The sequence below is a fragment of the Cyprinus carpio genome, chromosome A6 (assembly GCF_018340385.1).
Source record: "Cyprinus carpio isolate SPL01 chromosome A6, ASM1834038v1, whole genome shotgun sequence".
Lineage (NCBI taxonomy): Eukaryota > Metazoa > Chordata > Actinopteri > Cypriniformes > Cyprinidae > Cyprinus > Cyprinus carpio.
Window position 1 is genome coordinate 3669874 of NC_056577.1, and position 15458 is coordinate 3685331.

Genomic DNA, 15458 nt, shown 5'->3' on the forward strand with positions numbered 1-15458 from the left:
TGTTCATGTTGATAGCAGCATTCTGGGCATCATTTAAAGTAGATCAAACGTGTGCAAGCCTATGCAATCATTCAACGGAAGAAAAACCTTTTAATGGGGTCATACCAATTTTAGAACCAAAATAAAATTGATACAAAAATTGTTAGTAATGCTTTTTTTTGGACATAAAAAAAAAGTCATAGTGGACACTCATTCAATGGGCATCATCATAAATTTGCATGATTAATGTAAACAAACAGATGCCACTTTTGAGAGTGAAACTGGCTGCTTAGTTTCAAAAAAGAACCTTTTTACACTTTTCAAGAATTCTAATTAGATTTTTCATGATATGAGGTCTTTAAATGAAAACAGATTAAAAACGTAATAAGTCACAGCTGAATATAAAGATATATGTAATATATATATATAAAAACATAAAAATGGCTTATAAAATGTTTACTCTCTCAAACTACAGCTGAATATAAAGATATATGTAATATATATATATAAAAACATAAAAATGGCTTATAAAATGTTTACTCTCTCAAACTACTGTCTCTTTTATGCATGCATAATTTTCATTCTTGTGTTTTTACAGCATGATATTTCCCACAATGCAATGTGGCTCCAAACACATCCAGGAATGTGCATGTTTCAGCGTCCTAAAAATGAAAGGATTTCTTGACATTTATTGTTGCATATTGCCTAGCTTGGCTTTTCACATTCTTAGAAAAATACAGTATATAAAAGATAACGTAATACTCTGTGAATACTGACAAGTACATGGGAAAATAGATGATTTCACATTCCGTTCTCCACCATCGAAGGGTCTCATTTCCCGATGATAACGTTCTTGTATCCTCTAACATGGCCCAGCTTGTCGCTGTCAAAATCCACCACGAGTTTGCAGAGGCCTGACTGAGTGGGAGTGAAGTAGATTTTGACTTTTGCCTCCTGCCCGGGTTCGATGGGTGACTCCAGTCTGAGACGAATAAATATTTACACGTTAGAAATCTAACTAACAGACACTAGCAAAGAAGTGTATCCTCGCTGTGTTTAAATGTACAGTCGGTATTAAAAGTGAGAGGACCACCCTGAAAAACTGGAATTGTGGGGAGTTTTGCAAAATGTTAAAACAGATGATAATGGTCTGACTTATTTTGATGCACATGTACAAATGTGTATGCTAAATGTTTTAATTCTAGCTTATGCACATTTTATGAATTTTAAGTTTTACAGACTTTTTAAGGATTGAGTTTAGATCCATATTTCATTTTACGATCCTGTTCTGCACTGTAAAACATTCTATTTCAAAGATTACTGGAGTATTTCAGTCTTTATACTTTCATGTGTAAATCAGTGTTACTCACCCTTTCTTTTGTAATTATTGGTGAAATTTGCTAGCAATTTCTTAGTGTATAAAGGTTTCTACACCCATTTTTAGTGTGCTTACTACAATTATTATTGCAATAACTGGATAATTAGTGGGTATTAACTAGTACAACCTGTCCATGTGCAATTTGTGATTTTTGTCCATGTGCAATTTTTGTTTTTGCTTATTGTTGCATACATTTAGCGTTTTTTTCATGTGATATCTCAAAATGTGGCTTTGTAAAAATATAATAATATTTAATTGTTACTGCTAAAAAATAAAGCATGTACACATCATCAATATAAATCCATATCAATTATGTTTAAAATATTATTTAATATTAAATAATAAAAATAATTGAAAAATACTATAATATATATTATAATATAATTATCAGACTAGACTGTATTTGAATTGTATGTATGAATTGTATAGCATTATTTCAAGTGATATCCCAAAATGTGCATTTAAATATACAGACGGAAACACTGCTAGTGTTTCTGCTTTCTCATTTTTCTGAAGACACACAGCACCGCTGTTGAGTTCTTACTTCTCGGTGATGCTGCTGCCGCCGGTGAGGTTTGCGCCCTCGATGGTGAAGCAGCAGCCTTGTAAGGTTTCTGGCAGTGGGTTCTGTAAAGTGAGCTCCGCCGCCAGCTTACGCTTCTCTTTGGGTTCTCCCAGAATCTGGAATGACACATATACATCAGCATGAATACAATCACCATTGTCATCTCCACTTGTGATCCTGTGGTCGTACCCTGATTTTGATCTCGGGGTCGTCCAACACGATGTCACGCATGGCCATGACGGCTTCCTTGGTGCTGGAGTCAATCAGCAGAGCGCCCAGACGGATGAGATTGTCCTCTGTTAGATTGTTGCAGTACTGACTGTAGTTCAGCCTCAGAGGAACCTTCCTCTCTGTGAACAAACACACAACACAGTGAGGACACACACTACAGTACATGCATAACACAAAGCATCTACACAATTTCTAATAAATACTAAATATAAATAACAAAAACTAGGCCAAAATGGAAAAGCCATGTGTGACAAACTAAGTACACCTTAGTTTAAGAGAGTAAGTAATGGTCAAGCACTGCTAATGAAATACCTTTGATTAAAGGGGTCATATGATGCTGCTAAAAAGAACACTATTTTTGTATATTTGGTGTAATACAATGTGTTTATGCGGTTTAAGGTTAAAAAAACACTTTATTTTCCACATACTGTACGTTATTGTTTCTCCTCTATGCCCCGCCTTCTGAAACACGTCTATTTTTACAAAGCTCATTGGTCTGAAAAGCGAGGTGTGCTGTGATTGGCCAGCCTAGCGCGTTGCGATTGGCCGAATGCATCAAGCGTGTGACGGAAATGTTATGCCTCTTAACATATTGTGATGCCTTGTCCAGCCGGAGCGATGAGACATAAACATAAAACCCATTATAAACATGATATAAACATGATTTCTAGTCGTGTCTTCTTTTGGAAGGCCAAACAAAGTAGTTTCACTTTCTCAACGAAACAGCATCACACACCGCGGCCTTGAGTGAGCAGAGGCGGGCAGCTTGAGGCGGATTCTACGAAGGAATCATAAACTTGCGGCAACCACATGTGACGACCCCAGGCTGGATGCCGCTTCGTCCACGGTGAAAGCCGATCCGGCAATCCACAGTGCAAAGTTGATGTATTTCCTCAGCGACCAGCACGGATCAGCTCCAGGCATGACGAGGCGGATATCATCCTCTTTTGGAAGGCCAAACAAAGTAGTTTCGCTTTCACAGTGAAACACACAGCGTCTATACAACATGGCGGCAGCGGCAGCAACAATTCTACAACGAGAATAAAAGGTACGCCTTCTTTCTTTGTGTGAACATCTGGGCGGTGTTATGCAAATCTTCCCACATACTGACGTAGAGATGTGGGGGCGTGTTAGAACGAGCCGTTTCAGGGAGGTCGTATATCGAGTATAGAATATCTCAAAGAATATCTCTTTGGATTTGAGACTTTAGTCTTTGCAACTTTACAGATCTTCTTTATTCACCAAGAGCTTGTAACACTCCAAAGAGAAAGGAAAATTTGAAATCGCATCATATGACCCCTTTAACTGATCATCAGCAAGTGTCAGCAGCTCTATAATAGCAGAAGTTTTGGCAGTTTGCTGGTCTGGAGCCTTCAGGTGTGTGTTAACACAATGCTAATGCACTCTAGGCAGTGCATTACAATGACTTTCAAGCATATGCAAATGTTTATGCGAATGCATGGCCAATGCACTGCTAGTATGTTTTTATCAAATGTCTGTGCAGAAAATAGAGCTTGCTTATGAAGATGCATTCACCTTTGCACACTGAATCACGCATCAACACAAAGAGCAGTGCAGTAATGAAAGCACAGACCGCTCACCTCCTCCAGGAGCCAGTTCCAAATTGAGCAGGTCTTTGAAGCCGCACTCGCGGCCGATGACGCCGTTATACGACACGGCGCGTGACGCAAACACCAGACGGCACTTCTTATCCTCCTCAGTGTTATTGGTCACAATTGCAAAGACGTCAAAGTCGCAGCCCTTCCTGATCCCCGTCGACAGCTTGATGGTGATTTGCAGCCCAGGCTTCGCTTGCTGCTGATGCAGCTTGCTCTGGTGGTTTGCCTTCTCGAAAACCTGCCTCTCCTCCGCAGAACCTGGAAGAGGTTATCGCAAAATAAACCTCCTCTTCATGCGCGTGGTTATTGAAAAGAAGCGCACTTGTTTGCGTGTTCCTACCTTCAGGATATTTGTACAGGTGTGTGATGTCTTCTCTCGCATCTCGGCCTACGCTCTTGGTGCTGATCTTCTGCCCCACTTTTTGTTCATTCACGATTTTCCTTGTGCTCCCATCGTTATACTTCAGGATGTGCACTAAGTCTGCGTTCACCTCCGCGAACACAAATGGTGCGTCGTATTTGAAGGTGAGCTCACCCTCTTTTATCGCCCGCAGAGGAACCGGCCCGCAGCAGAACACGCCTGAGAGACAGAAAGACACTTTTCAGCTGCTTTATTTTAGTTTATTTATTTGAGATCTTAAAATAAGATTAAAATCTGTTCATCATATAAAGCAGTCATATCTCTTCACAAGACTTGGATTAAATCGCTCAATATATGACGTGAAATATACCGAAATGAGGGTGATTAAATAATGACATACTGAAAAATTTTATATATATATTTGCCTTGTTTTCCAGTACAAATATGGAAACATGCTTAAATCAAGATAGAAGCAAAATTACTTAAGATATTAGGGTTTTATTAATTTTTTTTTTTTTTTTTTGAAAGAGGTATTAAAACTAAGCAAGCATTTTGTTTAAAACTAGAAAAAATAGGGTCAGAAAAATAAACTTTATTCAAACGGGAAAAAAAATATTATTTTTCATTCCTTATTGGGAGATATGTTTTCTTGTATAAAGCAAAAACTCACTTCATTTTGATACATTTCTCAGAAAACAAAACTTAATATCTTGAGCCGTTTTGCTGCTTTTGTTTTACTTCAAGTTTTGTTTCCTAAAAAAAAAATATATCAAAATTATTTCTTTTTTTAAATCTTTTAAATTTAAATTAATTCTTTAAATCAGATTATTTTCTTGTTTTACACAAACTCAATTTTGATATATTTTCTTCAAAAAAAAAACAAAAAAAAAAAACAATACTTAATATCTTAAGTCATTCTGCTTCTCAAATTAATGTATTTTGATTTACCCTTACTAAAAAGTAGCATATTTCAAGTTTATTTTATTAAGTATACTTAAGTAAAGTTCAAGTATATTTTTAAGTATACTTTATGTAGCTAGTATACAAATATCAGTGTTCTAGTAGAATATTTGTAAGTGTACTGTTTCAGTACTCCTTGGGACTAAATTGGCTATTTTTTTTAGTTAGTATAAAAATATCAGTGTTCTAGTAGAATATTTGTTTTTGTTATGCAACTAGTTTACCTCTATGTTTGTAGTTTGTACTGTAATTATACTAAAAGTGAACTTATAGGTATACTGATAGTTTACTAATTAAATACTTTGTACACTACATTTTATTCTATAACGTTACAGTTTTGATGCTGTTTCATGTCAGATGATTGTGTTAGATTACATGTGTTAGTTTCTTTTTCTTCTTCACTTGTTTTTTTTTTTTTGAAATTCTGTACAGAAGATGTGTACTAGCGCCCTCTACCGTATAGCAATGAAAACACGGATTCTAGGAGCACAAGTATAAGTCAAGTATACTTAAATGTCATTTTAAGTATATTTCTGAGGAGTGCATAAAGCCCATTTCTGAGAAGTGCATAAAAAGTAAACTAAAAGCATACTTTCCTATTTTTTAGTTTAAAAGAAGTATACTAATAGCACACTTGAATAAACTTCTTTTTCGTATGGGTAAGAATGTAGTTGTAATGTAAAACACTTTTTTGCTGTGCAGAATTTAGATTTTTTTTTTGGGTTATCTATTTAATTTTGGTTATGTTTGTTTTGTTTTGTGTATGAAGGAGAGAAGAGATGTGTTTTCACATTTTCTTTTTTCCTGCGGCGTCGGGTCACTCGCCTGCCAGCCGTCAAAACCCGGAGGGAGATCGGGTCGCGTCATCCAGCTCTCGACCCAGCAGTGGTAGTTCCTACAGCAGATAAACACTGTTCAATGTCCAATACAATCACATTTACTTACTGTAAGTGTCCAAATATGTGTTTTCTGTATTTTTAAATACAGGTTTTGACTGACAGATCGCTTTCTGCATGTGTTATTTTTATAGAAGTGCTTTAAAACAAGTCTGGATAAAAGACGTGGCTCTTCATACCATATCATATCTCTGGTGCTGCTGTCTATTTCTCCCTTCTCGTTGAGATAACGCTCGATTACAAGGTTGCTGTTGGTATCATGGGCAGAATAGAAGTTTGTTACCACCCTGCATGGGATTCCCAGAGCACGAGACACTGAGGAAAAACACAAGAACTGCTTCATCTCAGTGCTGTTTTTCCACTGGCTTTGCTTTAGAAGTTGACTGGAGACTTAGAACCAAAACTGTTAATTGTAATTGACTGGAGAATTGGTTCTTAGAATGAAACAAATTATTGACTGAACTGCATAATTCTAACAAATAATTTAAAACTTTTAACATAGCGTCCAAATAAGAACATTTACACTTTTGCTGATGTGTAAAGAAACAGTAGATCAGACAAAGCTAAGCTTGTTTCTGCCACAGGATTAAAAAAAATAACGGGTAATTGAGACTTTTTTCGCTCAGAATATAAACTCAGAATAGCGAGATATAAACTCATAATTGCATGCCATAAACTTCAAACTTTTTATTTATGGAAATTATGAGTAGCAATATGTTAAAATGTTTTAAGAACTGAAAATTCTTATGGGTTCACACTCTTTTTGACCAGTGAATTTATATTATTTTTTTCCAGTCATTTGTGATTATAGGCTACTATATATGACTTTTAAAGGTTTTATTAATTTCCATGAATTCTGCAGGTCTAAATCAAAATGATCTCACATATCCAGGTTTTCCAAAACCCTGGTTCATTAAAAAAAAAAAAAAAATATGCACTGGTTCATTAAAAAAAAAAAATAAAAAAAAAAAAAAAATGGAAATGGAAATTAAAAAAAAAAAAAAAATGGAAATGGAAAGCAAATGAGAGGCACAGCATCATCTGATACCTGTTAAGTCGTAGGGTGGAAGGATGCAGAAATGGAGGTATGGCAGTGGCAGACAGGAAGTGCTGCTCCATGTCCTCAGGATCTGAACACTTCCTCTCCAGGACATGGGGCTCACGCCGCCTTCAAACGTGTCCTTCCAGCAGCCCTCCAGCACACCGTAGTCCCGGTCATTGCTGTTGATCTGCAGAGGGAATGAAAAAACATCATCCTGATGTCTGTTAACTACAAAAAAATTTAATAAAGATTATTATCAATATACTACCCTGAACATCATCCATCATTTTTTTTAATCCATAGCTGGCTCTATGTTTTACTGTTTTACTGTTTAAAAAAATAACATTTTATATTTTACTAAAGCATTTATACACTATCATTCAGAAGTTTGGAGTTCCTAAAATTTGTTAAAAAGTGTTTGAAAGAAGTATCTTTTTCTTATGAAGGCTTGGTTTATTTTATTTGAAAAATAATGTAAAGTATTTAATTTATTGTATTGTATTATTTTATTTTTAAAATAGCTGTTTTCTGTGTGAATATATGTTAAAATATAATTTAATTCTGTGATCAAAACTGAATTTTTAGCATCATTACTGCAGTCTCCAGTGTCACATGATCTTCAGAAATCATTCTAATATGCTGATTCGCTGCTCAAGAAACATTTCTGATTATTATCAGAGTTGAAAACAGTATTTTTGTGGAAACTGTGATTCATTTTGTATTTAAAGATACTTTGATGAATAAAAAGTTCAAAAGAACATCATTTATTTGTAATATTTTAAATGTCTTTACTGGCACTTTTGATAAATTTAATGCGTCCTTGATGAATAAAAGTATTGATTTTGAAATTAAAATCTTACTGACGCCAAACTTTTGAACAATAGAGTATGTTTCATTCACCTCTGTAAAGTTTTGATGAAAACAGTTCTATCTAATTAAAAACTAACTATTTTTCATTTGCGTGTGTGTATTAGAGTACGGACCATGGCACTCAGCACTCTTGTGACATAAATGACGTTTCTGCGTCCAGAACAGTCCTTCCCAGGGTTCCTACTGTGTTTAGGGTTCATGTCCAGGATTCTCAAACAAGCATCCAGTATGCCCTCCTCAAACTACAGGACCAACACAACAGAGTCACAATCAATGTGGAAATGATGCACTCCTGCACTTATCAAGCTTTTCATTTTGGGAGTGAACTAAAACTATAAAAAAAAAGTGTTAACTGAAATAAAATAGAAAGTATGGAAACTTTAACAAATTAGAATTAATATATTGGTAGAGAAATAAAATATATTATATATATTATAGTATATATATATATATATATATATATATATTATCTATATATATTATATATATATATATATATACCATATATATATATATTATATCAGATATATAATATGATACAATATATATACACACACACACACACACAGTAAATATCATTATATATTATTTTATTAAAATTTTATTTCAGTTAGTTGCCAAAGCAAAGTTTCTGATTTGAAGTACTGAAATCACTAAAATAAAACTGAAATAAAAATTAATTTAATCAGACATATACAAAAACTAATACAAACAACAAAAATGCAAAACAGAATTACTAAAACTTTAACTAAAATTAAAATGAAAACAAATATAAAAATGAAAAAGTATAATAACTAAAAATTACTAAAATTACTAAAAAAACTGAAATAAAATAATAAATAATAATAATAATAATAATAAACAATAATAATGACAAAAACTTAAAACAGAATTACAAAAACTTTAAAATATAAACAGAAAATAAATTTTAAAAAATGATGCAAAATATTAAATACTATTATAGCACAGTAATGATACTAAAATAACCAAAAATTTGGTAATGTTCTGTTTTCTGTTCTTTGCTGGATTCACACAAATGCGAAATGTTCCAGCTATTTCTTCTTTGTCATGTTTTTCACCTTCATTCGTGTCTCGGCTGTCACGTGTTAGACTGTCTTTTGAGCAGAACTTATTTGTTTGTGTTTTTAGGAGGTGAGATCAGCATATCAAACACAGGTATGCTGTGAACATGTGCAGTCTTGTGATTGTTTGTTTGTTGGTACCTGTCCAAAATACCAGGCCAAAGGGACTGGGTATTCGACATCGCCCCTGAAGATGATCCCATCCTGGGCCAGAACGTACTCGGCCAGCTTCTCCTCACTGTCCATGTAGACCACATCTCCTGTAAATCAGATCATGGGTTGAGTACACACACTCATCTGTCTCCTCAGTAAATCTGAAAGAACAGGAAATCTGTGTGGCGTGTGCGAGAGGAACACCTAGACACATCTGTTTTCACTCACTTGGGCACCAGGGATTGAAGAGCAGAATAAAGTCGAACTGGATGTGCCCATCTAGAGTCAGGACGTACCGGCCGATGGGAGCGTCAGGAGCGGCGCAGACAGAAAGACAAACAGTGTCTCCGGACGGACTGCTGACCGCTGCACTCCAGCGCGTGTCGTCGATCTCATCGCTGAGGCCCAACACGGCTCTGGTGCCATACTGCTCCTCAGGCTGAGGGCCTAGCAAACAAACAGGAAAAATTCATCAAAGATGATCTAAATCAAAATGGGCTTTGTTACTGACCAACCCTACCTTATCAACTGATGAAAAAACGCTCTTTTCTGATGCAAGTTTAAGGAAAATATCTGTGTTTTTGCATAGTTTCAAAAGGAATTTTATGGAAATTACCCAAAATATGGTTAAATGCTCAGGGAAGTGATCAGGGAAGATAGACATATTTAACATTTTCCAAAATAGTTCAAATTTTAAATAAATGTTTAGAAGTTTAAAGCTGTGCGATTCAAATTTAGGAAGGAAATTAATACTTTTATTCAGCAAGGATGCATTATCAAAAATGACGGTAAAGGCACTTATAATGTTACAAAAGATTTCTATTTCTGATAAATGCTGTTCTTTTGCATTTTTTATTCATCGGAGAATCCTGCACGACTGTTTTCAACATTGATAATAACCATAAACGTTTCTTGAGCAGCAAATCAGCATATTAGAATGATTTCTGCAAGGATTTCAGAAGACTGGAGTAAATTCAGAATTGAATTACAAATTTTTAAATATATTCAAATAGAAAACACTTATTTTAAATGGTCAAAATATATATGTATTTTTGATCAAATAAATGCAGACTTGGTGAGCATAAAAAAAAAGACATTCATAAATGCATAGCTTCATCTGAGCTCATGTAATTAAGCGCCTCAGGCTGTCAACAAAGTTCACATTGTTAGATCTTCACAGATACAATCAGAATATTTCTCCATATTCTCCCCCTCTTCTTCAATCCTAAACGGCGTTCAGGAATGTGTCTGCAGCTGCGGCACCAGTCTTTAAATCTCTGGGAATGTGAGCTCTTTCTGACCCCGTGTTTAGGGGCCACCGGACAAACGCACACACTGCAGTACTATGTGGAAGTTCTCCAGAAAAGCACTCCTGTGAACTCGAGCCAAAGTGCTCGAGAGTGACTAACACAGAAGTGATTAGAAGTTCCCATCAGTACAACAACAAACAAAAGGGTCTGAATCTTGGGTACATTTTAGTTTGTCTGGGTGTAAGAAAACAATTAATTCTTGTCTGATGTATTCTTTAATCTAACACAAATCTGAGTGTTTGTGCCTAACCATGACATGTGACGTGACGGGGCATTTTGATTGGTTTCTGAAAGGTCATGATGGGTAGCCCCTCCCAATAAAAAAATCCCCTACTGTAAAAAAAAAAAAAAAAAAAAAGTATAGTCCACCCAAAAATAATTTTTCTTTATTTATTTACTCTCATTAATTTCCTTTCATTTATGTATTTCTTTTTTTTGCTAAGTCAATAGGAACCGAAAATAAAAAATTTTATTTTTTAAATAACTTCTTTTGTGTCCAGCAGAAGAAGGAATCTCATAGATACATGTTGGAACGACATGAGGGTGAGTATATGATGACAGATTTCCATTATTGTCATTATCTTTTGATTATCTGATTGTGTCACATTGAACACAGAAGCTGTTATGCACATTTTAAGATTTTATGCTCAAACATTTTTTGTGCAACATCCCAAAATTCACATAAAAATGTGCATCAGTTTCCTTTTTAATGATACAAACTGCCTGTCACTGTTTTCTTGACATTAGAGTTATCTGAGTCTGAGTGCTTGCACGCTGCTGTGTCCCATTGTGTTCACTCATGTCTTTATTTCTTCTCTGAAAGAATGAACTTGGGAAAGTTCAAAACTTTGGGAAACAGGAGCAATTGTAGCGAGCTTCCGGAATCACTTACATAATATTGTAAGGGGAATTCCTGTCATTTGAGTGTTCAAAAAGAGAATTGATTATTCTGATTATGAACTTTTTTTATATTGCTGTCATATTTTTATTTATTATTTTTTTAAAGCAAGGTGTGGTTAGAGTTAAGAGTTGTTCTTCTGAATGGGTTTTTAAATTGTTTACGAATTTGGTTAATTTAGTGAGTTCTCTGACATGTCGGTCAACACTCTTATTAGGTACAAAACAATAAAAAAAATTAATAATAATAATTTTTTTTTAAAAATTTAAATTGAATTTAATCTTTTGTAAGAAAATAAATTTTAAGCAGCCTGACCTAGTTAGTTTGAGACTACCAGGTCTGTTATCGTGGTTTAAGGGGAGATTGGGTCACTTGTCACGTGGTCATGCTTGCTGACCAGCTAAACCAGCTTAGATGAGAAAACCACCTCAGGCTAGTTTAAACTGTTAATTTCTGGAAGAACTTAAGGTACTTAGCTAACATTCACCAGAACTGAATCACAGAAGTAAGCCAACCTTTCTATCCAAAATCTGCCTCCAAAAAACATGTCAGCAAACCTGACATCAAAATGACTGACAGGCAGATATAAATATTACAGGAAGTAAGATTTAAAATCCATAAAATATGGCATCTAGATTCATTTGTTTTTGTCCTAAAATATCACATCATACCTGCACTTGATAACGTGACTTTTGTGCTAATATTTTGAGATCAGATGACTTTGAATGAAAAAGAGAAGAACGTTTGTTCATAACTTTGAAAGAAAACATTATCCACGTCTTTTAAAATGATCCGTTAGCTGGGGTTTTGAAATATTAGGTTAAGATCTCCTTCATTACCTGTCTCTGCAGTGATGTGCAGCTGACTGTATCCGGGCTGGTAAGAGCCAGAGTTCAGGTACAGGTTGATGGTGAAGGCCTGTCCTCTCCGTACGATCAGCCGATCCGTGCCGTTCAGCTCCGTGTGGTGATCCGTGTTATTGAACTGACACGCCAGATCCCAGGTGCCGATGTCCAGAGCTGAATGAACATAGGATAAAGATCTTTGCTGCTCTCACTGCATGAACATCACTGCTCATACCAATAATCGGGACTTTCATAATAATTATTCTAACAGCTTTCTTTTTTTAAAATCTGATTGGTTGAGCAGCGTTTCAAGAGTGTTGATACAAGAGTCAAACAGCTGTTTGTATCATTCCACCTGTGTGGTGAGGATTTTAGTGATTCTTTCTGCGGGTTACATCGTTATACCAGTAGGTGGCGACAAGTGAGTCATTGAATCATTCATTCAACTGATTTATTTATAAACACTGATTCATTCAGGAACGAAACAAATGACTTAATGAATGAGTACATCCAATCAAAGACTAATGAATTAAAGTAAGTCTCGTCCTGCACATGTAAAGCACTGCAATTATGCACAGCATTCCAAGGTTCTAAAATTTAGAGCAAAGAGTGTGACCACCTGTTGAGCATTATTTATGAGCATGCCATTCATAGCCAAAAAAGTATAAATTCCTCATTTGTTCTGTTTACTTCCAGTATATTTCCCTGAAGTGAGGTTTGACTGCATTTAGTCTTAAGGCGGGATGTAAGTGGAAAATGTCCTGGAAAAAAAGGAATTTCGCTGATATTCCCTGCTGTGTTTTGAAAAAAAAAGTCACAATAAGTGTTTGGTTACACTGTCAGTTTATAAGTACACAATAAAAAAAAGCAACAATATGACTGTACAGTGTTCTCCAGTGAACAACTATTGTATTAAAATGACATCAAATGCACAATCTGTTCTGTGTGTTTCAGTTCTGTTGAGATTTAGATGCTTGAGTGTTTCTAATTGGAGCGTCTGGTAAAGAGATACAATGTAAAGAATGCATTGCACATGTGAAGCGTGTGGTTTATGGTTAACAGATGCCATCTTCAAGGACACTTCAATAAGACATGACCCCTGACACTCAGTTATTCAGTTCTGTTCAATGCCTAGAGTTTCTCGTTTACGTTTTTTTCATATGCGTTTTACATTTTATTTTATTATTAATAAGTCAGAAATCTGAGAATCATTGTCTGTCCTTCTCTAGATCTGTTGATAAAAACCCTAAAAATGTGGATCTTGTAAAATAAACTAACATTTTAGGTCTCTAAAATTAACAAAAAGTTTTTTAGTTTCAGGCTGTCAGTAAACGGAGTTTCATTTGTGTCCTGAAGTGTTTTGGGGGCACAAAATTGTAATGAGATGGAATACCATGGCAAAATGTCTGCAATGACATCATTATTATACATTATATACAATATTGTGATGGTCTTTATCACACATCTGGGTTATGTGATATTAATGGAAAGTTTTGGGAGTTTGTATCTGTCTGGGACAATAGAAAGAGAGATTGATGGATTTTCAAATCATTGAGACTCATGGGAATGCAGATTGAGTTTCTCTCTTTAATAGGTTGTAAACTAACCACCCTGCGGCCAGAAAATTAGTTTCAGACCAGACAGAAAGTGTGTGTGTGTATGTGCGCTTGTGTTTAATGGGGGATGTGCACAGTGGGGTGTTCTCTGTTTTCTATCAGTAAAGCCGCTGTCGTAATCTTTAGCAGAGCTTTAGTCCTGGTCTAAAAGATGTGTGTGTCTCAGCGCTGGCTTACACACCTCTGTTTAGCTTTCAGACTGACTGATGCTGTGGACGGTCAGCCAGGATAAACCAGCGCAGGTATTCTGCAGCCGCACAGTGTCACAAACAATCTGGTCACACATTTCAATGAAGTGATTGCATGAATGAAACAATGACAAACAAGTGAACGCAGCTTTTACAACCAGGAGAGAGAAAGAATGAGTCTTTGATTCTCTTCCCTTATGAAATTCTTTGCTGTAATTTTCCATTTATGGTTCGGGTACTATTTTCAAGCGTACTATTTTTAATCATTATGACTCTTAGTAAATATTTTTAGTGGAGCACGTGGTAAACAGCTGTCTGTACTTCTAAAGACGTACTGTTTGCATGCCATTCAGATCCTTGTTCACTAAGACTCTTTAAAGAACCTTCACATGCAGCTGTGGAAAGTACAGTACTCGCTACATAAACCTGACACACACCCGGCACTCGTTACATGCCATATAATAACACCAAACTGTATAACTGATCACAGTGTACCATTCACACAGAGATCAAAAATGCTTAAAACAATGTAACACAGTGTTCCAGCTTCATTGGGGGGGGAGGGGGGGGGAGAGAAGAACTACAGTAAATAAATTTAACCTTTATGCCTAATATAGCATGAAAAGACAACAGCAAACAACAGCATGTGCATCTAATCCTAGATGATGTGATTGATGCATGGACAAAATCAACATGCACACAATAAATGAATAAAAGAATTAGCTTAATAAATGTAATTTAATAAATGCATTTAAATCGATCAATAAGTGTAAATGTGAACATCAGGTAACCAGTTTAATTGATGTGGTAACATCAATTAAACTGGCTTTGTTCAAATATATTATTTAATATATGCATTAGGTTCCACATTTATTTATTTATTATGTCAGAACAAGTAGAATTAAACCTATAAAGTAACTACTACACAATTTAACCTTTAAACAAACCAATATTAAAACACACATAACTGTCATTTATAGCATTTTAAAGTTGAAAACATTGATAAACCTATTGTGAAATGCACTTACCCATGTTAATGCTGTGCTGTAATGTTGCGCTGGTCCAGCTGTAACCAGTCAAATCAGTGTGCGCTCGCTCTCACACGCGCGTCTTTATTGTCCGGAGCGGCGCGTCAGAACGTCACGCCCACGCGCGCGTAAAGACCTCACGGTCAGTAGCCTACTGACATACATACATACTCACTCTTATTACACTGAATATTGACCTCACTATTTTATCGTTTTTAAATAATATATATATATATATATATATATATATATATATATATATATATATATATATATATATATATATATATATATATAATCACAAAATCACAATGAAGCGAACTTTATATTTTTTTTTTTCTAGTTTGAGTGGATGTGTGTTTTGTCATTTTTCTGGGTGCTGCTATGAAAAACTTCTACAACGTATACAAAGAAAAATTTCAGTTTCATTTGTTTCT

General features: G+C 35.2%; 1 protein-coding gene across 1 annotated transcript; it reads right to left on the reverse strand.

The window, feature by feature from the left end:
* Positions 1–62: 62 nt before the first annotated feature.
* Positions 63–15167, reverse strand: LOC109072706 (protein-glutamine gamma-glutamyltransferase 2-like). The gene is made up of 13 exons (XM_042757572.1): positions 15022–15167; positions 12184–12363; positions 9365–9583; positions 9125–9243; positions 8015–8143; positions 7038–7218; positions 6169–6304; positions 5885–5988; positions 4113–4352; positions 3755–4030; positions 2112–2272; positions 1902–2038; positions 63–961 (listed from the first exon to the last, which is right to left on the reverse strand). Exons 1-13 carry the CDS (start codon positions 15023–15025, stop codon positions 811–813), a joined length of 2037 nt encoding a protein of 678 aa, XP_042613506.1. The 5' UTR covers positions 15026–15167; the 3' UTR covers positions 63–810.
* Positions 15168–15458: the final 291 nt, after the last annotated feature.

Coding starts and splice junctions, on each gene's coding strand:
- LOC109072706 (XM_042757572.1), bottom strand. Junction 7,219..8,014: donor CAAGAGTGCTGAGTGCCATG/GTCCGTACTCTA, acceptor TTCCCTCTGCAG/ATCAACAGCAATGACCGGGA. Junction 5,989..6,168: donor AGCACCAGAGATATGATATG/GTATGAAGAGCC, acceptor TATCTGCTGTAG/GAACTACCACTGCTGGGTCG.